The sequence below is a fragment of the Pocillopora verrucosa genome, chromosome 13, assembly GCF_036669915.1.
Source record: "Pocillopora verrucosa isolate sample1 chromosome 13, ASM3666991v2, whole genome shotgun sequence".
NCBI lineage: Eukaryota > Metazoa > Cnidaria > Anthozoa > Scleractinia > Pocilloporidae > Pocillopora > Pocillopora verrucosa.
In genome coordinates, this window is record NC_089324.1 from 5,934,270 (window position 1) to 5,956,743 (window position 22,474).

A 22,474-nucleotide genomic window follows, 5' to 3' on the forward strand; every position below is an offset into this window, starting at 1 on the left:
GCCTTGTGATAATCTTTTTTTTTTTAGCTTCTCTAGAAGCAGCTGCCAATTATCATGATGAATTTACCTATCATATGACGGAGAGATATTTGTTTTCCTATTAATCTTATCCAGTGATGTGATCTTGATATTACTGAAACGCTGATTAAACCAAAGCAAAAATCTCTGCATGCATTGTCTGCGTTCCAGACTAACCAAAACAACAATTCTTAGACATAGGTATGCATAGCGTGCAAGAGTTATCTTTTCGGCTGTATGGGTTGAGATGGGACAGTTTGTGCGCTTACTGTTTTCATTTTTGTCACCGAAAAGAGCATAAATTTCCAAAAACGAAAAAATGCAGAAAGACAGAAAAAACCTAATTTATCTGAACTCACACAGATATTATGCTATCTACTGTCTCTACTGTCCAGATAATTCTACATAAACTTAGGCATGCGTAGCATGTAAGAGTTATTTCTTCGGCTGGGTGGGTTGAGGTGGGACACTGTGTGTACCAATTGTTTTGTAATAGGAAAAGAGCATAACTTTCAAACGGACGAAAATATCGCATTACTTTACCTTAAGAGAAAGAAAAAAACCAATTTTTCTGAACTCACGCAGGTATTTTGTGGTTATTGTCTCTATTGTCTAATTACTTCTAAGCGAAAACAAAATGCATCAGTGCCACACTTACTGTTGTTTCCTGTCTCGTCACACAACGCAATATATTCCCCGTCCCGTTGGAGAGAGAGTGCGTTCTGTGATGAGACAAAATAACGGTTGCGAAAGAGTTGTGTGTGAGTTGTGAGTAAAGGAGCGGAAAAAAAACGTTTTCACTTAAAAATAATACAAAAAGGTCAACTGCGAACCTTTTTATATCCCGATAAATCTCGACCTTAATCGACGAGGCTCTTGCGAAGGCCGCAAACCATAACACTTATCGAAATTAGCCCAAAATTTGTGGTCTGTGTCATTTTCTGTGCACAGCCCCCTGATCCATGACATCATTTACAAGAAAACAATACCCGAACTCTGTGATTGTTGCAAGATATTCAAATGCTGTGATATGATTAGTGCGAGATACATTCTCTAATGCGGCAACCTAATTGGTGCGAGATACATACCCTAATGCGGCGATCTAATTGATGCGAACAACAAACCACTTTATACGCTAACATAGCGTTATTATTATTTTTTTAATAAAAGAGAAATAACTCAAAAACTGCGACACAAAAAATTTACCTCTAACTTTTCTTTACTTAGGAAAATGCTGAATCATTATCAAAGGACTAAAGGGGCTAAGTTACGAGTCTGCGCACAAACCTATTCAAAATTATGTTTCAAATCTATCGTCCGATTGTCCTCCACTTCAAAGTGCGTGTGTTGTTTTGGTCCCATAGCGACGGGCAGCCTCTCACTGGCGGATGGCTGCACCGTCGACACTTGTAGCTAAGCACTAGAGATTCGAGCGGGGGAACAAAGTGATCGTGCGATGGGCGGTGTAAGAGGCCTGGCGCGAAACCTTTTCTAGACCTCTCGCCCGCTCTCGTCCCTCGCCGTCTCGATACCGGCCCGCGGGCCTCGTCGGTGATGTCTCAGCGCTGATGAAAGCATGCTTGCAGGCTAATCAGCCAGGCACTGAAAATGGGAACTTAGGTTTTTTCACTTTTTTGTAGATTTATTGTTTACAAAGGGGAACATATATTTTCCAGCAGTGATTATCGATATCCAAGTTCTCTCCAAAAACGTTCATAGGCAAAACTGATTTAATTAAGGTGTGGAATAAATGAAAGATACCGAAAAAGTTACCTTGACTTGTTTTTTATGTCACTATCTGAAGCTGAGCGAGTAACGAAAATGAATACTTTGTTTTTCTCAGTCAAGTTTACATTACCAATAATCATGCAAATTACAGCTTGAGACTTGTGAGATTCACTATCTGCTTGACGCGTGTTTTTGTCGTGAAAGGAGAATTATTCTTTGATATGACTTTTCAGTTTCACTGCAGGCACCAGCTTGAAAAGTGAGGCAAGTGCTTTGCCTGATCGAAAATTTTCTATTAGGGAAACATCTATTAGTCTCGAAGAATGAAGTAATATTTTTTTTAAATGGATAGTCAACTGTGGGTTTGTTTATCGTTTAGAGTTGAGTTGCAACTTGGACTCTGAAATATTTAAGTACTAAACGGCTAACCTTTTTTAAACTTCTAATCGACTAATTTTCAAATAAATATTAAAATAGCTCTTTCAATAATTTCACCAAATTTTATTTGTCCTATCGTGTGTCTAAAACGAAAAACTTTGGTTTAACAAGATTTATTTTATCACGTATATATTCTTGATATTTCCTCATCATCAATTTATTCTGTTACGTAATTTTGCCTTTGATAGTTTTTGTAAGAAAGCGTGGATATCGGTAATCAATGCTGAAAATATCTATTCCACATCATAGACAAAACATCTGAAAATATTCCCCATTCTCCATTCTCCATTCTCCCTTCCCCATTCTCCTCTCCCCAATCCCCATTCTCCTCTCTCCATTCCACATTCTCTTTTCTCCATTCCCCATTCTCCATTCTCCATTCTCCATTCCCCATTCTTCTTTCTCCATGCTCCATTCTCCATTCTCCATTCTCCATTCCCCATTCTTCATTCTCCATTCTCCATTCCCCATTCCACATTCTCCATTCTCCATTCCCATTCTTCATTCTCCTTCCTCTTTTCTCCATTCTCCATTTTCCATTCTTCATTCTCCATTCCCCATTCCCCGTTCCTCATTCTCCATTCCCCATTCTCCATTCTCCATTCTCCATTCCCCATTCTCCTTTCTCCATTCCCCATTCTCCTATCTCCATTCTCCATTCTTCATTCTCCATTCTCCATTCTCCATTCTTCATTCTCCATTCCTAGTTCCCCATTCTCTATTCCCCATTCCCCATTCTCCTTCTTCCATTCCCCATTCCCCATTCACCATTCTCCATTCCCCATTCCCCATTCCCCATTCACCATTCTCCATTCTCCATTCCCCATTCTCCTTTCTCCATTCCTCATTCTCCATTCTCCATTCTCCATTCCCCATTCTCCATTCCTCATTCTCCGTTCTCCATTCTCCATTCCCCATTCCCCATTCCCCATTCTCCATTCCCCATTCCCCATTCTCCTTTCTCCATTCCTCATTCTCCATTCTCCATTTTACATTCGCAATTCCCCATTCTCCATTCTCCATTCTCCATTCTCCATTCTCTATTCTCCTTTCTCCCTTCCCCATTCTTCATTCTCCATTCACCATTCTCTCTTCCCCATTCTTCATTTTCTCTTCTCCATTCCCCATTCTCCCTTCTCCATTCCCCATTCTCCTTTCTCCATTCCCCATTCTTCTTTCTCCATTCTCCTTTCACCCTTCTCCATTCACCATTCTCCATTCCTCATTCTCCTTTCTCCATTCCCCATTCCCCATTTTTCCATTCTCCTTTCTCCCTTCCCCATTCTTCATTCTCCATTCACCATTCTCTCTTCCCCATTCTTCATTTTCTCTTCTCCATTCCCCATTCTCCCTTCTCCATTCCCCATTCTCCATTCTCCATTCTCCATTCTCCATTCTCCTTTCTCCCTTCTCCATTCACCATTCTCCATTCCCCATTCCCCATTCTCCATTCCCCATTCTCCTTTCTCCATTCTCCTTTCTCCCTTCTCCATTCACCATTCTCCATTCCCCATTCTCCTTTCTCCATTCCCCATTCTCCTTTCTCCATTCTCCATTCTCCTTTCTCCCTTCTCCATTCTCCATTCTCCATTCTCCATTCCCCATTCCCCATTCTCCATTCTCCATTCTCCATTCTCCATTCTCCATTCTCCATTCTCCATTCTCCATTCCCCATTCTCTTTTCTCTTTTCCCCATTCTTCATTCTCCATTCTCCATTCTCTATTCTCCATTCCACACCTTCATTTGCCATTCACCATTCCCCATTCTTAATTCTCCTTTCTCTTTTCTCCATTCTCCATTCCTTATTCTTCCTTCCACTTTCTCCATTTTCCATTCTCCATTTCCCATTCTTCATTCTCTTTTCTCCATTCTTCATTCTCCATTCTCCTTTCTCCATTCCCCATTCTCCATTCTCCATTCCCCATTCTTCATTCTCCTTTCTCTTTTCTCCATTCTCCATTCCCCATTCCCCATTCCCCATTCCGCATTCTCCATTCTCCATTCTCCATTCTCCATCCTCCATTCTCCATTCTCCATTCTCCATTCTCCATTCTCCATTCTCCATTCTCCATTCTCCATTCTCCATTCTCCACTCTCCACTCTCCATTCTCCATTCTCCATTCTCCATTCTCCATTCCCCATTCCCCATTCCCCATTCCCCATTCCCCATTCTGCATTCTCCATTCTCCATTCTCCATTCTCCTTTCTCCATTCTCCATTCTCCATTCTCCATTCTCCATTCTCCATTCTCCATTCTCCATTCTCCATTCTCCATTCTCCATTCTCCATTCCCCATTCCACATTCTGCATTCTCCATTGTCCATTCTCCATTCTCCATTCTCCATTCTCCATTCTCCATTCTCCTTTCTCCATTCTCCATTCTCCATTCTCCATTCTCCATTCTCCATTCTCCATTCTTCATCGTCCATTTTCCATTGGTCATTGTCCATTGTCCATTGTCCGTTGTCTGTTGTCCGTTGTCCGTTGTCCGTTGTCCGTTGTCCGTTGTCCGTTGTCCGTTGTCCGTTGTCCGTTGATCATTGTCCATTGTCTATTGTGCACTCTTCATTCCCCAGTCCCTATTCCCCATTCTTCATTCTCCATTTACTACTTCCCTTAATCCACTCCTTATTCCCCCTCATTCTATAATTCCCATTCCACACTTCCCATTCAGCACTCCACATTCTCGAAAACGCTAATGGAAGCGGCAGTATTTGATGCATTTTCTGTCAACGTTTTCAAATGCTCCAGTTTTGACTTGTCTACTCAAAAAAATGACACTTTTAAAGAAGATGTGATGTTAATACGCCCCACTTTTGAAGTCGCTTTCGGAAGGCCTCGTTTCTATGAGTATTTTCAACCGTCTTCGACGTGGATGATCATGACAAAAACGCCTAATTACACTTAGTTTCTTGTAACGAAACCGAACTCGTCTGCTTTCTGATTGCGCTTGTCTTTAACCATGGAAACAATAGCTATCAAAGAACCTTTCCTTAAATTTTGCAGTTAAAAATAATACTAAAAATTTCTCTATTTCATGTTTTGACTTTCCAATGACTTCTTCTTTAAAAAAAAAAAAAAGGTATATATACAAAAAAGATGTCAGATAGTCGGTCAAAAATACAATATTTATTATTCCTGGACTTTAATTTTAATAACCGCTCATGCATTTGATAAGTTATTCAAATATTTTTTGTTGTAATAAGATTCCATGTAGTATAGTTACGCGATCTTAACTGGACAACATGACAAAGAGGTGAACAAGTCGTGATAAAATTCCTTCCATTCACGATTTATCAACAAAATGTTTGTCAAATAGTACAAATAGGCTATTGAGACTTTAAAGCCTTATGCTTCAGAGATTTTCTTCTTAGAATTTACGGGCGGTTCTGTAAAACCGATAAGATTATTCTTTTCAGACTTAGTAAGAAACTTAGAGGGGTGATTTGAAAATCCAGTAAATGCATCAATTTGATTTCTTGTATTTAGGTAGGATTCGCACCTCAAACAAGGGCTAGAAATAAAAGATAATGGGGCAGTAACCGTTTCCTTGACATGAAAACCATAACCACCAAAGAATGCTAGCCCGTTCTTCGCCTCTTCCACTGAGAGCCTAGCACTTATCACTTATTGGTCCCTCTTCCAAGGGGAGGGGGAAGGAGGAAGGAAAGTGAGTACTCTCACCATTACTCTACGTTCGCTTTTCAAAACAAATATGAAGGGGGGAGGGGAGAGGGGAGGGAAGCGAGTACACCCATAATTAATCTACACCCGCCTACAAAAAAAATATGGTTTTCAAAGAAAATGTCTTAAATTTAAATGAATTTTAAAAAAAATCATCTTCGATCACCAGACTTAAGATTAAAAAAAGTTTGTTCGCGAAGCAATTAGCAATTAGCTAAATAGTTATATCCGTCAATCAAAAAGACTTATTTATCTTATATACGAAACTTTTGGTAATAAGTAATAAAGCGACTACATTAATTCGAATAATACCTATATACAATATATGTCAATATTGAAGAAAATTAAAGCTATCTCTTACATAGAAAACATGAATACAAACAGGAGCCCATCACCTGATGGGCTCCTGATACAAACTATTTAGGAGATGTGGAGCAATTACTTTTCAACTTATCATGTATTGCTAACGCTTCCTCTTAACTTTCCATGATTGGTTTAAAAGTCTCCTCAGCTTTCAGTTCTGAACCAATCATCTACGAAAACCGTCTGGTGGTCATACGCGTTTTCCCCGCACCTCCTTGGGTTTTTTTTTTATTGATTCACTAACCTGTGATTTACTTTCTTAGCTTCTTAGCAAAAAGAACTTAAATGCACTTCCATGGTATGACTCGTTCTTTTAGTATCTAGCTAGACAAGATTATTTACACAACTAGATAATTGGGTTAACTGAAAGATTTAATTCTTTACACTTCTTGGTAGAGATACGTCTGTCATTTACATCGCCATTTCACGAATACGTTTTTGAAATCGATACTTTTTTACTTATTATATGTTACTCAAATATCTGAATACGATTGTTGTCCATATCGGCGACAACAATTCGCCCTGTAGAAAGATCTGCCAGAGACCTTGGACCATAGAATTCTCCTAAATTGCCACCTTCAGTTCCAAACTTACTGAAAAACTTTCCATTCAGTTCAAATACTTGTACTCTATGATTATATGAGTCACAAACCATCAGGTCTCCTGATTTGTCCACTAACAAACATCCGGAATTATAAAACTCCCCGTACCCACCACCCCTCTTTCCAAACTTGTACTGAAAGTTTCCTTTCCTGTCATAAACTTTAATACAATGTTCATTTCTGTCCGACACTATGAGATACGTTTCGTACTGGACACAGTGGATTGGACAAGTAAAAGCCCCCTGTCCACCTATCTTCATTAGAAACATACCATCAGAAGAAAAAACCTTTATCATTTTGTTACCTGTATCAGCAACAATAATGTTTCCATCACTGTCTACCGATAAACCCCAAGGAGAATTTAGCCGACTATCATGGTTTCCTTTTTTACCAAAAGTGCCCACATACTGACCCTCCCCACTAAAAATCTGGATTCTGTTGTTACCCGGGTCTGACACAAAAATATTTCCATTATCATGAAATGCTATTCCCCTCGGATACTTAAACTCTCCCGCTTTGTCACCCTCCCTACCAAATGATTTCAAGTAATCTCCATTCTTGTTGAAAATTTGAACTCTGTGGTTGTCCAAATCAGTTACAGCTATTTCATCCCTGGCATTTACTGCTACACCCCAAGGACAACGAAACATTCCTACAGAAGAACCCTCTTTTCCGAAAGACAACACGGCTTTGAATTGAAATTGTTTTACTACTACATTAAAAGGGCTGTTTTGAACATGATGTCCGTTTACCTTTACAGTTACTTTAAACCTTCCTAAAACTCTGGGAGAATAGCTTATCTGATAGAGTCCATCTTTATTGTCATTTATTTGCACTTCCGTCATGCATTCTCGTCCATGTTCGTCCGTGATCTCCACCGTTACGTGATCATCTTCATTGTAACACTGTCTTCGTTCGGCGTCTCTTGTAGTCAAAGTAAACTGCGCTTTATGGTTAACAAATCCTTCTTCAAGTCCTTTACCTTCAGCAACAGACTGGCTTGCTTTTGTTTGGTGTACTACTCGCAAAGATCCAATTCCTTCGGCTTCAACAGTGTTGAACAGCTTTTGATTCTCCACAAAAGCTGAAAAAGGAGGCTTTATAAGGTTGAAGATCAAGAGTTGGTCTTGATCAACGCGTTGAAATATTGTCCCTAATGATTTCATCAGTTGCACGACTTGGGCGTTCGTACTTCGTATCATCAGTTTATCAGCTTTCTCCAACGATGATTCGATTACCATAATTTGACGTTCGATCTGCGTTTTTTGCCCTGCAATAATTTCGAGCGATTTCCTCGTTTCTCTCTCCACTGCTTCATAAATGGCTTGTTTTTTTGCTTCAACAGTTGTAAACAAATTGTCCACAAACTCTTGTACTTCTCGCTTCAAGTCTTCTCCTCTTTGTATTATTTTTGCGTAATCCTCGTCGAGTTGTCCCACAATATTTATTTTTTCCCGTAAATCACTCTTCTTTGTTTCTATCAGTGATTTCATTTGAATCTTTTGTTTTTCAGCTTCTTCGTCTAAGTGCGCTATAGCGTGACCTGCATGATCTATCAATACACAACTTTGGCAAGCCGCCTCAGTACAATTCTTGCAGAAGTATTTCAGTTCTTCTTTCTCGTGCCGCTGTTTCGAGCAGTATATGGGTCGTTTCATTACATCCTCAAAGTCCTTTTCTTGAAAATCTCTGAGCGCAAGAACACGGTGATCTTTGTTACTTCGCATGATGTTGTGTCCAATGACGCATTCTTGGCAATAAAATATGCAACACTGGAAACAATAAAATGTCTCGTAGCTTTTCTTGTCGCAATTTCCGCACGGTACTCGACTGTTTTTACACTCTTTAATGGCTAATACATCAATCAGGCCGTTCAAGTAAAAACTAGTTGGTAGATCTTTCAGATCGCCACTTTCCGGAACTTTGTTTAGAGCTTGACATTTCGGACATCTGATTGTGTCTCGGCCATGACTTGTTCTGTGCCATTGCTGCAAGCACTGGAGGCAGAAACTGTGTAAACATTGGAGCTGTTTTGGGTTCGTGTAGATGTTAGTACACACAGGACATGACACTTCTTCTCGAAGATCTTGGAGCCATGTTTTGATATCCATTTTGTTCATCAGATGTAAGCGAGGAGAGCAGCTGTTTGGCATAAATCAGCTTGAAACAATGAAGCCTTGTGATAATCTTTTTCGGCTTTCCTTACAACTAGCTGTAAATTACCTTAGTGGATTCAGCTCACTCAACCAATCATGTAACAGGAAGACATTTGTGTGTCCAGACTCTGTCATTCAAGTTTAAACGTTGATTAAACCAAAAGAAAAATCTCTTTCATGCATTGTGTGCAATTAAGACCACTCACAACACCAGTTTTTAAAAATTACGCACAACAAGAAAAATATAAGAAAATAAAATTGACCTCTAACTCTTCTTGATTTGTTAAGAAAAAATTTGATTCAATCGTTCCGTAAGGAACGGAATAAATTAAATTGATGATACGAAAAAAAGTTACCCTGACTTGTTTCGTTATGTAACTGTCTGAAGCTGAGCGAATAGCAAAAATAATTACTTTATTTATGTCAATCAAGTTTACATTAAGGAGAGTATTTGTGGTTATAATCCATCATAAGTTCCGTAGTTGGCCGCACACTTGCCACCAATATTCAGGCAAATTACTTCTTGAGACCTGTTAGATTCGTTATCTGCTTGGCGCATGATTTTGTTGTGAAAGGAGAATTATTCTTTGATATGATTTTTCAGTTTCGCTTCAGCCGCCAGCTTGACAAGTGAGGCAAGTGCTTTGACTGATCGAAAACTATCCTCTTAATTAAGCAAACCTCTATTTCTTTAAAAGAATGAATTTGACCAATCAAGGGTTAATGAAACGAATAATCTTTCGTTTTACAACCTTTTTTTGCCTCTAAAAATTGTGGATATCGATAATAAATGCTGAAAATATAGATTCCGCAATATAAAAATAAAATCTGAAAAACATTAATTTCCCGATTTTTTTTTTTAATTTTCCATTTTATTTTCCCATTCTCTATTTTCCATTCTCCATCCATTCTAAATTTGAAACGCTTGTACCACGAGGTAGTAGTACACATATTCAGGCATGGTCTTAAATTATTTTTCGTTTTCGTTATGTAATCGAAAGGAAAGCTGTTATCACAAAGAACATTTTCAGGCTATCGCTCTGACGAAGGGCTAACGCTCTAAACGTCAGCTTTAAACGTCTTTACGGTGGCCAATTTATGTTATCAAATCAGTTGATCATACTTGTTCCCTGTTATACCCTCCCACCGACGCAGCACCACAGTTTCTTTAGAAACTTACCCCCTTTTTATGTTCAGGCATGTTTGTGAAGGCGCATATTCTCTGTCGTTCATTTCCGTAAAACGAATAATTCACGGCAGGACCCCGAAAAACGCAAAGAAAAGAGAGCCCCTTTAAAAACGATGCTGCGATTGTCATAACGCTGTGCGTTTCAAATAGGTTCGAAAGACTTCTTTACCATGAGTATTTTCGGGCGATTTAGTTTGGATGAGAAATAAAAGCACATGAAAAAGGAAGGAGTTTCGACAAAACCGAATTCGTTTGTATCCTGATATCGCCTATAACTTTGGGATAGCTCAGACTGTCCCAGTCTTCTTGGAAACTGGAGCAATCGGGTCGACTCAGGCTGAGACTCGACCAGGGCGATTCTTAGTAAAAAGTGGTATCTTCTCTTGACCTAACTTAGTTTTTGAACCTTAAAAAAAGAACAACAAAGAAACAAACAGGGACACATAACCATGATAATAATCGCTTTCTCAGAACGTTTCGTTAAATTGTGCAGGTTTAAATAACAACAATTTTCCGAAACTTTCAGATGGAGAAATTCCTTTCTCTATTTGATATTCTGGCTTTTCAATAACTTCAATAAAAAGCGAAAAAAAGGGTTTCAAAACGAAGTCAGATCGGCCAATAAAAAGGAAATTTTTGTTTATCATGGAAACATAGTAGCCCTTTACTGGGAAGAAAAGCCGACTTTATTAATGAATGAAAATAAATGAATCGACAATCCTCGAATAACAATCGTAGAGTGCGTTGGCGCTGACTCTTGAGATGGAAAAATGAGTTGAATCATTATTACAAAAACAACAATGGTCGTAATTTTCAATATACAAAATTCTCATTTAGTGACTTTGTCCTTAACGACAAAAGAAGTCTTTCAGGTAAAAGGCCAAAATCGGCCAGCGGCAAATTTTCCAGTGGTCGATTTTCATTCTCAGCCGAGAGAAATGCTAACACCAAAGCCACTGAATACGCAACTTTCAGTTTTTCTTCTAGTATATTGGTTTTCTTCCCCTTCTAGGAAAGTTTTAACCTCATTGTCTGTCAGCAATACAGATTTTCTAGTGTTCTAGCCGCCATAATTTGAGAAAGCTCCGACAAAACAACTTGTATTGAGAATCGTGAAAGCTTTGCCGTCCATTCATCAACCTGACCGAGTGGCGCCAAAGGCGAGTGACGTGTAAGCAGCTTATTGCCTATATCAACACACGTGAAAAAATACGATGTTTTTTCACGTGTGTGTACAGCTTTTCTCAGGGCCGGAAATCCTTGTATAACATCGCAGTTTATATGATAAATTACCCAAATATTTTCAGCTGTATTAAATGATATTTACTTGGACTCTTGCGATCATATAATCTATTGCATGCTTTCAAACACATGACAGCCATGAATATCCTTCGTCGTTCCTCAACGTTCCTCGATTCCCAAGAAAAAAATAGAAATAGTATGAAAAAAGAAAACAAACAAAAAATAAAAAGCCCTTATTATTTTTTTTTTCGTTATGTCATCGAAAGGAAAGCTTGTATCACAAGGTAGTAACAAAAATATTCAGGCATCGTTGTGAACGCACATGGTCTCTGGCTTTAATCCCGTAAGAATCCCGTAAGTACCCTCACAATTACACTATGCCTGCTTTCCAAAACAAATATGGGAGGGGGGGGGAAGGGGGGAAAGAAAGAGATTACTCTCATTATACTCTACACCCGCTTTCTAAAACAGACATGCGGGGGGAGAGGAGGGGGGAAGGGAAGAGAATACTCTCACAATTACTCTACATCCACTTGCAAAACAAATACCGTAAAGACTCGCAGATAAGCCGCACTTGCAGATAAGCCGCACCCCGAGTTTAGCAACTCAAATTTTGGAAAAAAAAGTTTTTCATGAAAAAAACTCAAAAATCAGTAAACAAATCACTGCGTGTCTTGTTGACAGAATGCAAATAAGGCATTTCCTTGCGTAGCAACAGAATGCGTTTAGCTTCAAATGGTTCATCTTTAGCCACGTTGGGACTAGGGCGAGAATGATAAATGTGGGTTTGTTTACTCAGAAGCAAAACAGGTCAAAACAAGATGGAAACGTTGGAGTTTGTCTCTGCCGTTCGTGGCTATCATATCTACAAAGATATTTGGGAGCCATCTGTTGGTGAAAAACTCATTGCACATACAGAGTTTGGTAATCAGTTCGACAAATTTGCTATCAAAGTGCTCAACGGCGAACAAACAGTGGGCCATCTACCGCACGAATACTCGAGAATAGCGTGGTATTTTCTCGCTTATGGAGGATCAATTATCCTTGAAGTAACAGGCCGTCGTCGGTATGGTTTTCAAAGAAATTGTCCGAAATTCTGAAAGTTAATCATGATAAAAAACATCTTTAATCACACCACATTAGATTACACAAAGTTTATTCTCGTTAAATAGTTATATCCGGCAATCAAAAAGACTTATTTTTCTTCTATACAAAACATTTGTTGATAAGTAAAAAGGCGAATTAATTGGAATAATATTTCTTTACAATATGTCACTATTGAGGAATATTGAAGCTATCGCTTACGTATAAAACATAAATACAAACTGTTTTTGGAGATCTACAGCAGTTAATTTTCAACTTATCGTGTATTGCGAACGCTTCCTCTACGCTTTTTCATGATTGGTTTAAAAAATCTCCTCAGCTTTCAAGTCTGAATCAATCATCTACAAAAGCCATCTGGTGGTCACACGCGTTTTTCCCGAGCTTGCTAGGGTTTTTATTGATTCACTAACCTGTAATTTACTTTCTTAGCTTCTTAGCAATAAGGACTTGGTTTAAATGCACTTCCTTGGTATAACTCGTTCTTTTAGTATCTAGCAAGACATTATCTACACACATAGCTTTCATTTGTCTATGATATAAAGTAGCACTGGTCTAAGTATATGATGACGATCAGTACATAACACAAAAGTAAATATTACTTTTCGAGCGTGCTGATTGTTTAGCTCGTGGGTATTCACCCAAGTACCATTCAACTTCGAGTAGCCGAAAAGTAATATGACGGCTTCCCCTTTCGCCTCCGTTTACGCAGGGGAAATTTTATTAATGAACGAGGAGGCAATACCCGATAACACAAAAATTGAACAGTACTTCATTAAACAGCTTTGGCAAGCTGCACTGGTACAATTGTTGCAGAAGTATTTCAGCTCTTCTTTTTCGTGCCGCTTTTTCGAGCAGTGTATGGGTCGTCTTATGACATCCTCAAAGTTCTTTTCCTGAAAATCTTTAAGCGCCAGAACACAGTGATTTTGTTACTTCGCATTATGTCGTGTCTAATGACGCATTCTTAGCAGTAAAATATGCAACACTGGAAACAATAAGATTCCTCGGAGCTTTTCATGTCGCAATTTCCTCACAATACTTGACTGTTTTAAAATTCTTTCATGGCCAACACATAAACCAGACCGTACAGGTAAAAACTGGTCGGTAGATCTTTCAGATCGGTACTTTCCGGCACTTTGTTGAGAGCTTGGCATTTCCAACATCTCCTTGTGTCTCGGCCACGGCTTGTTCTGTGCTACTGCTTCAAGCGCTGGAGGCAGAAACTGTGTGAACATTGGAGATGTTTTGGATCCGTGTATATGGTAGAACACACAAGACATGACACTCTTTCACGAAGATCTTGGAGCAATGTTTTGACATCCATTTTGTTCTTCGGATGCGAGCGAGGAGAACATATATTTGGCAGAAATCAGCTTTTAACAAGCTGCTCATTATCATAATGGATTTAACTCACTCAACCAATCATGCAACGGAAGATTCTGTTTTATCTCAGACTTTGTTATTCAGTATTGTGAGCTCGGCATTATTGAAACGCTGATTAATCCAAAACAAAAATCTCTCATGCTCTGCTCTCCAGACTAACCAGAACAGTAGTTCTAAAAAATAAAGCACAACACGAAAAGTTACCTCAAGCTTTTCTTGATTTGTTAAGAGAAATGTTGAGTCAATAAAGGGGCTAATCTACGAGTCTACGCACAAGCCTCTTCAAAATTATCTCTTAATTGCAAACTTATTATCAGACTGTCCTCCTTTGATGGTGTTGTTTTTTTCATATCTTGTTTTAGTCTCGTAACGACCAGCCGCTCACTAGCTGTGTCGTCAAGACTAACGGCTAAGCCCCAGAGCAGGGGAACAAAGTGATAGTACAATAGGCGGTGTGAGAGGCCTAGCAAGAGAACCTTTCCAGATCTATCACACGCACGCATCCCTCGCCGTCTAGAAACCCGCGGGTCTCGCTGCTGAAGTCACAGCACTAATGAAAGTCTGCTCTCCATTCCCCATTCTCCACCCTCTATTGCCCATTGTACATATCCCATTTTAAATTTCCCTTAGTATTTTCCCATTCCCCATATTCTAATCTCTTTTCTTCATTCTCCATTCTCTATTTTCCATTCTCTATTCTCCATTCTCCTTTCTTCATTCTTTATCCTCCACTCTACATCCCCCATTCTACATTTCTCATTTTTAATTTCACATATTATTTTCCCATTCCCCATTCTCTATTCTCCGTTCTCTATTTTCCGCTTCCATTTTCCATTTTTTGCCGTTTTCCATTTTTCGTTTTCCAGTGTCCATTTTTCATTTTTCATTTTCCAATTTTTCTTTTACCAATTTCCATTTTTCCTTTTCTATTTTCTATTGTTTATTTTTCATTTTTCAGTTTTTATTTTCCATTTACATTGGAAACAATAAGATGTCTTAGAGCTTTTCTTTTCACAATTTCCACAGAGTACTCGACATTTTTTACATTCTTTAATGGCAAACACATCAATCAGGCCGTTCAGGTAAAAACTGGTCGGTAGATCTTTCAAATCGCTACTTTCCAGTACTTTGTTTAGTGCTTGGCATTTCGGACATCTGATTGTGTCTTGGCCATGACTTGTTCCGTGCCACTGCTACAAGCATTGCAGACAGAAATTGTGTAAACATTGAAGCTGTTTTGGATCCGTGTATATGCTAGTGCACATAGGACATGACACTTCTTCACGAAGATCTTGGAGCAATGTTTTGATATCCATTTTGTTCATCAGATGTGAGCGAGGAGAACAGTTATTTGGCAGAAATCAGCTTGAAACGATGACGCCTTGTGACAATCTTTTTTTAGCTTTTCAAAGAACTATCTGCTAATCATCATAATAGGCTCAGCTGAGCAACCAATCATGTAAAGGAAGATGCTTGTGTTATCTCTCCCAGTGTTGTGACCTTGACATTATTGAACCGCTGATTAAATCAAAACACACATGCATTGTTTGCGTTCCAGACTAACCACAACATCAACTTTTCAAAACAACGTCACGAAAAATTTACTTCTAACTCTTTTTGAGTTGTTATGGAAAATGTCGAATCATTCCTAAAGCGCTAAAGGGACTAAGTACGAGTTTGCGCACAAGTCTCTTTAAAATTTTCTCTGAAAATTTTTCTCTCTCTTAAAGCCGATCAATCATGTGTTGTTTTGGTCTCGTAACGACGAGCAGCCTCTCAATGGCTACACTGTCGACACTGGAGGCTAAGCGTGGGGGAACGAAGTAATCGTGCGACAGGCGGTGTAAGAAGCCTGGTGCGAGAACCCCTCAGGATGACTCGCACGCTCGCATCCCTCGCCGCGGGCTTCGCCGGTGATGTCACAGCGCTGTTGAAAGTCTGCTCACACCATGCAGTGAAAATGGCAACTCAACTTTTTTTTCAGATTTATTGTTTACAAGGAGGAACATATGTTTTCCAGCGTTGCAGCCGCAAGTTTGAAAAGTGAGGCAAGTGCTTTGTCTGATTTGGCTTGTTTATCGTTCGGAGTTTAGTAGTGACTTGGACTCTGAAAAATTCAAGTACCTAACGGCTAACCTTTTTTAAACTTCCAACTGACTAATTTTCCAATAAACATTAAAATATCCCTTTCATCGACTTCAACAAATTTAATTTGACCCATCAAGTGTTAATGAAACGAGTAAACACACACTTCTAGAACAGTTGCACTGACCATAAATATTAAATATAACCTGAGTTCAAAATTTCAGATACTGCTTTTGATCTTGAAATGATCCGTGCATCCTTTAAATTGTAAGTAATTAAATTTTTCTCGCGATGGAGTTTTGCATCGCATTTACACGATTCAAATCATATGAATTTATCTGTGTTAGAAGCTATTTAATGAGCTACTTCCACCTCGTCATGATACCCCCGTGCTATACACAGTAGAGTCCGTCAAGTCGACATTAGTTTTGTAGTTTTGTCGTTTGCTTGTCTTCCTTCCTTGCGTGCACGTTTGAGAAACTAAGACGCAGTCTTTCTAAAAGTGGTCCGGTGCGTGTTAGGACGAATTCTTTCAAACTTTGTCCAGAATCTATCTTAGTCTAATTGTAATCGAAACCACCATGGTTTTTTCAAATATGGCCGAATATCAAATATGGCACGAATTGCCGAGCTCGTCTTTTCACAAAATTCTCGTGCGAGGTGTTGTTTTGCCTCACATATTTAGATAAACCCTTTTTGAGAACAAATAACATAAATTTTGTTCTTTTAACGGTTTTTCTCAATTTTTTTGTTTCACCTACTTTGACGCATGACTGGCACCATGTCCTGAAATATGAAACCTTTTATCTCAGCTCAGCGCAAAATTCCAACTTCTTCCCCACGATATCTTTATCCAGACTGGTTAAAATAGGGTAGAATATATTTGATCAGAACATGTAGTAAATCAACCAGGTAGAATAGTTTCCGTTTTTTTTGTTCTTTCCCGCACCAAAATATACACGGGTATTTTTTGTATCAATTAATTTTTTGTCACACAACCTTAAGCAGTCCTAGACCCTATACCTCAAAGAAGGACTTAAATTTCATTCAGTACCTTTTTTTTTCGGTCCTGGCATTTCAGAAAGTTAAATAAATGTAAATCTTTCGAGTCTTCTGCTTTTTCTCACTTCCTCCAAGTGTTCCCTCCTAAAGGTCTGCCGCGCATAATCCAGAATCCAAATAATCCAGACCGTCACAAATGTCACTATTGACAAAGTTGTTGAATTTCAATTTACCAAAATAATTGTTTGAAACTTGCATTGCGTAATTTTATTATTTCGTGCATGAGCAATCTTCGACCATTTCTTAATTAAACTTGATTTGGTGTCTCTTGAGTTAGATGGGATTTCAATATGCTTGCACATTTCCCTGAGCATCATCTGTTTTCAAATGCCATTTCGCAAAGGTTGTAGACATCATACATCACTAGATGCTTGACACCAATTTCAAACTGTACGGCTTCACTGGCTTTCTCGAGCATTTTTTCATCTGTCAGCGAGGCATACTCTTCAGCTAGCTCTTCACTATCGTCAGGCTCGTCGCCATCGCTGGAGGTTTCCTTACCATTGGATTGCTTTCTCTTCGCAGAGACTCGCGAAAAAAATCCCTGGATTGAAGCTTTGAAAGCCATTCCATTTTACTAAACATTCGTGTGTCATCGGTGTTGTGAGCATTGCACATATCGTTAGCTACTTGTGCGGGATCTTCCTTTCTCCCAATTTTTTTACCAATGTCAAAATGTTTTTTTAAGTACCCACGGACTTCGTCAGAAAAGCGTGTTTGTCCACCTTTAGGCTTGTCAAGTGCCCAATCCATTCGGAGTGAGTTACCTCGGTTGTGGTTTCAATTTGAACTTCTTTCTGGAGGCGTGACTTTCTTGTAGAATCCAGTGAAATGCTCTGGAAGCGCTGAGGCCAATCGATTCGTAACTGGTCATACACGCCCCTCTGTACCGTCTTCACTGGGTTGTGATTTGCAGTCACACTTCGATGAGTTTCCAAGGAATTCTTTTGAGCACTGGGGATGGGGACTTTCGAAGGTGCCACTGACATCATCGACTCTTCCTTAGTGCGTAGTCGTCTTATCCATATCTCGTGCTGAGATTGGGCAAAACGGTTTTTTTTTCGCTGAGGCAGGTAGCTTCTTGAGGACTGAATATGATTTCATTCCATGCAATTATCTTACCAGCTCCAATTTTAAAAGCCTTCCACATTCGAAATCCGCCAGGGGTAAACTCAAAATTGTGCATTGTGCTGAAATTAGGGATCCTCTTTAACTTCAGAGTTATATTCTTGTCATTCATGCAGAATACTCCTGCTGTCGTTCCTCGAACTGGTTTTTTTTAAGGGCAGTCTGCATGTTTCGATTTTTCAAAATATCATAACCTTCGATGCAGTAGCGTTTGACGGCGGCTTTCATCGGGCATAAAATCCTATCGCAAATATCCTTACCGTGCTATGATTCCGAAAAATCATATCTCACAACGTCAATTCCCTGACGACTTCCGACATCTCGAAGGGCCGCTAAGAGACTGCTGTTGTGACAACAACCTACTTCGTCTGATCTTAAGCTACGCCTTTTTATGGCAGTCATAAGTTGCTCTAACAACGAGAGAACAGCGAACAAATCCTGGCTGCAACTGTTCAACAGGTGAGCGTAAGAGGAAACTTCTAGCTTCCCGCCTTTCTTGAAAACCACACTGCAAATATGCTAATTTATGCCTCTCTTTGCAATCCACTCTGTTTGCTTTTCGCGAAACTTTATTTCCAAAAACTTCATTGCCCAGTCAGATGATATAAAAACTTCGTCTTTCTGAAGAGAAAGCAGGATGCTTTGCTTGCATTGTTCCTGATTGTGGGCGCGCAGAATGTGTGCCTTCTACCCTTTGACTTTCTCTTCAGCGACAAGTCCATCATATCGAAAATCATCCTCCTTCTCTTTCTTATTTATCTTTCAGGAATACTTTTCAATGGCAGAACGAATTTCCTGAATAGCCTCCTTCAGTGCCTTACAGTCGTTAAATGAAATATTATGGTCGTGGCCACAATCTGTGCAATAATCAGCGTCAGCGGGATCGCTTAGGGCGAATGCAGTACAGTGGTCGGGACACTTGTCTTGCGCTTTGCAGTTATCTCGATAGGCCGTCTTCAAGTATAACTGAGCCTCTTTCAGCCTTGTATACGTTTGCGCACACCACTCCTTGTTCGCCCCCATTTCATTCAATTCGTCTAAAATCTTGTGAAGTGCTCCAAAACCATCGAAGTCATCTGCCGCCGTATTATCAAGAACTTTAGGGGTTTTTCTTTGGGAGGCTTCCTAAACTTCAAGAATCCTCCACAAAGTGGCGCGACTCATGGGACTGAAATTTTCTACTTTGCAGAAGTCAAGGCCGTACTGGTACGCACTATGTTTGGCATCACTAATTCTTCACCACTTTCAAGCTTGAGTTTTCGGCCTCCAAATGCCACATCCTGATAGTAGTAAGGGCGAGATGTAAATTCCAGAAAGTGATCCAATTGAAGTTTATCTAATCGGACTCGATGCTGTGGTATCTTTGCTACTGGGATACCGGGGCCTCCAGAAGAACTGTGCACTCTAGCTTTTTTATTTGCCTATCACTGATAATTTCAAAAGGTCGATGAGGAGCCTTCAACTTGCTTGCTTAAAACTTATTGGCGTATATACTAAGGATCTGTGTCCTTAGCGTATTAGTTGGCACTCTCCTATAGGCCGAGACTAACGCCTCTCGACCAGGGTCAGCAGTCTTATCGTTCACTTTTTCTCCCTGAAGAGCTTGGAGCAGCTTCTCTCCATTATTTGGTGCCATGACATTCCAAACCAACCTGCATGCCTCTGTAGCTTTACAAACAAATTCTTCTCGCTCCACATCACTACAAGCATCCCAGCTTTTCAGCTGATGTTGCAGCTGGTCAATAATAATTTTTTTTTAGCACTGATACCTCTGCAAGGTTTTCCATCATAGAATTGAAAACCTGAACGGAAGAATGGCTATTGCTCTTTACCGTCAGGTGTGATTCTTCTTCTTCTCTACAACTTTCTAATTCATCAGTGGGACTTAACCGAGGAGTCTGCTCTGTGTCTGCCTGAGCATGGATAACGTCGATTCCTGGTGTTGACGGCACTTCCTCGTGGGCATAAAGAGCTGCCGCGGCAACCCCTTTAGGAGCCCTGTAAAAAGAACGTGATAGTAGAGGTTAATTACGAGTAGTCACCGTCATTACTTTCCCTCCTCCAGCAATTCATCTCCAAACAGTCTCGTCCACCCATATATGTTCCCCTCTTTCTGTCTTTACTTCTCCGTTTATTCTAATTTTTCACGGTCATTCCTCCCTAATTTCTCTGACCTCCCCCCGGCTGCATTTGTCTATGTCCGACTACGTTTCGTATATGAGTTTCAATTTAATTCTCTCCGAGCTCAAATTATTTGTAAATTAAATCGTTTTTCTCGGGCTAAGGCGGCTTCCTTCAACAATTTGAAAAATTGCATATCTATCCGAGTTTAATGCCACCTAGCAGACTTATAATGGTGACTATTTTTGAAAAGTAGGGGGTACATGTGCTTTTCTAAATTTACGCAACTACATGGGAGTAAAATTATTGCAAACGAACTGCGTAATTGAATTTGAGTGCCAAAAAATTTACGAACACGGGAAAAGTTCTGTACAGTTCTCTATACCTATACCTATAGGGAAAGAGATCAAACATCCATCATTGTTTTATTTAGTTTTTATCGACAAATATCTTTTTTCTGACGATTTTATGAGAACTTGCAGTTTAAGAACACGAAAGAGGGGCCCTTTTATTAAGTAAGTTCTCGTGGCGAATTTTTTTAAGATTGAAGGTTACATTTTCGAATTAAAAGGACTGCCTCTTAGGTGCTTTTAAGATGAACAGTTTCTAAATGAACAACATGAAATATTCTGAATAAACCTGAGTCTTGTCAAAACTATCCTGGCCTCTAAAGTTTTTTTTCCCCTTTTCTCATTGATTGAGTGATAAACAAAAGAATAAATAAAGATTTTTCTTTACATAATGGTGCTATCCTATTGCAAGTCATAAAAACGCTTTTTATGGACTCAAATCACTCGGCAAACATAGGTTGGCCGTCTAAGTTTCGTTTATTTTTGAGACCGCTCCGTGTGCATTGTTGGGTGTAATTTTCTAAAATGCACGCAATTTGTTGGCCGGCTATCCTAGAAGTTCGCCAAAATCACTACATGTTTTTATATTTCCATGCTCTTCTACCCTTTTTTTAGCTAGTGTGGATAAAAATATCGTGGGTAGGTAGTTGGAATTTTGCGCTGAGCCGAGATAAAAAGTTACATATTTCAGGTGATGGCGGTAGCGTCAAATTAGTTGTCAAACAAAAAAAAAATTCCCGTGACAAAAACCGTTAAAAAAACAAAGTTTATGTGCTTTGTTCTCCTAAAGGATTGAACTAAATATGCGAAACAAAACAAAACCCTTGAACTTGAATTTTTTTTGTGAAAAGACGAGCTCGACAATTTGTGCCATTTTAGATATTCGGTGTGTTGTTAAAAATTGGCATTCGCGCGCTTAAGCGATTTTCGCGCAGAAGAAAATTATTTTGCTATATTTAATAAAACCATGGTGGTTTCGATCGCTTTTAGATTAAGATAGATTCCTAGGCAAAGTGTGAAAGAAATCGATTTATCAGCCTATTTTTTTGTCAAACAGTAAAATCGGCTTTTAATACTTTAAAGCCTTTACGCTTTAGAGATTTTCCTCTTAGAATTTATAGTCATGTGACTTCACCTTGCAAATTCAGCACATTATTCAGAAAAAGTGTTTTACGCACGAGGGAACCTTCCCGCTAGGTATTTCAATAATTTGAGTGGACAACCGTCACGGGCGGTCTGTAAAACCGATAAGATTAATCTTTTCAGACTTCGTAGGAAACTTAGATGAGTGATTTGAAAATCCAGTAAATGCATTAATTTGATCTCTTGTACTTAGACAGAATACGCACCTCAAACAAGGGCTAGATATAAAAGATAATGAAGCAGTAACCGTTACCTTGACATGAAAACCATAACCAGCAAAGAATACTTGCCCGTTCCTCGCTTCTTCCACAGAGAGCTTAGCACTTATCACTTTTTGGCCGCACCTCTTGCAAGGGGATGGGGAGGAGAGGGGGGAAGAAAGTGAGTGCTCTCACCATTGCTCTACGCCAACTTTCCAGAACAAACATGGGGGGGAGGGGAGGGGGGGGAAGTGACTATTCTTATCATTACTCTACACCTGCTTTCCGAAACAAATATGAGGGGAAGGGAGGGGGAGGAAAGTGAGTACTTTTATCGATTATTTCTCTTCACCCGCTTTCCAAAACAAATACGGTTTTTTGAAATATGTCTGAAATTCTGAAAATGGATTTATTAAAAAAAATTTATCTTCTTTCACATGACATCAGATAACAAAAAGTTTATTCTCGTTACACAGA

General features: G+C 39.3%; 1 protein-coding gene across 1 annotated transcript; it reads right to left on the bottom strand.

Annotated features, from left to right (window-relative positions):
- Window positions 1-6,656: 6,656 nt before the first annotated feature.
- LOC131789615 (E3 ubiquitin-protein ligase TRIM71-like) lies at window positions 6,657-8,945 on the bottom strand. The gene has a single exon (XM_059106774.2). The coding sequence runs from the start codon at window positions 8,943-8,945 to the stop codon at window positions 6,702-6,704; it is 2,244 nt and encodes a 747-aa protein (XP_058962757.2). The 3' UTR covers window positions 6,657-6,701.
- Window positions 8,946-22,474: the final 13,529 nt, after the last annotated feature.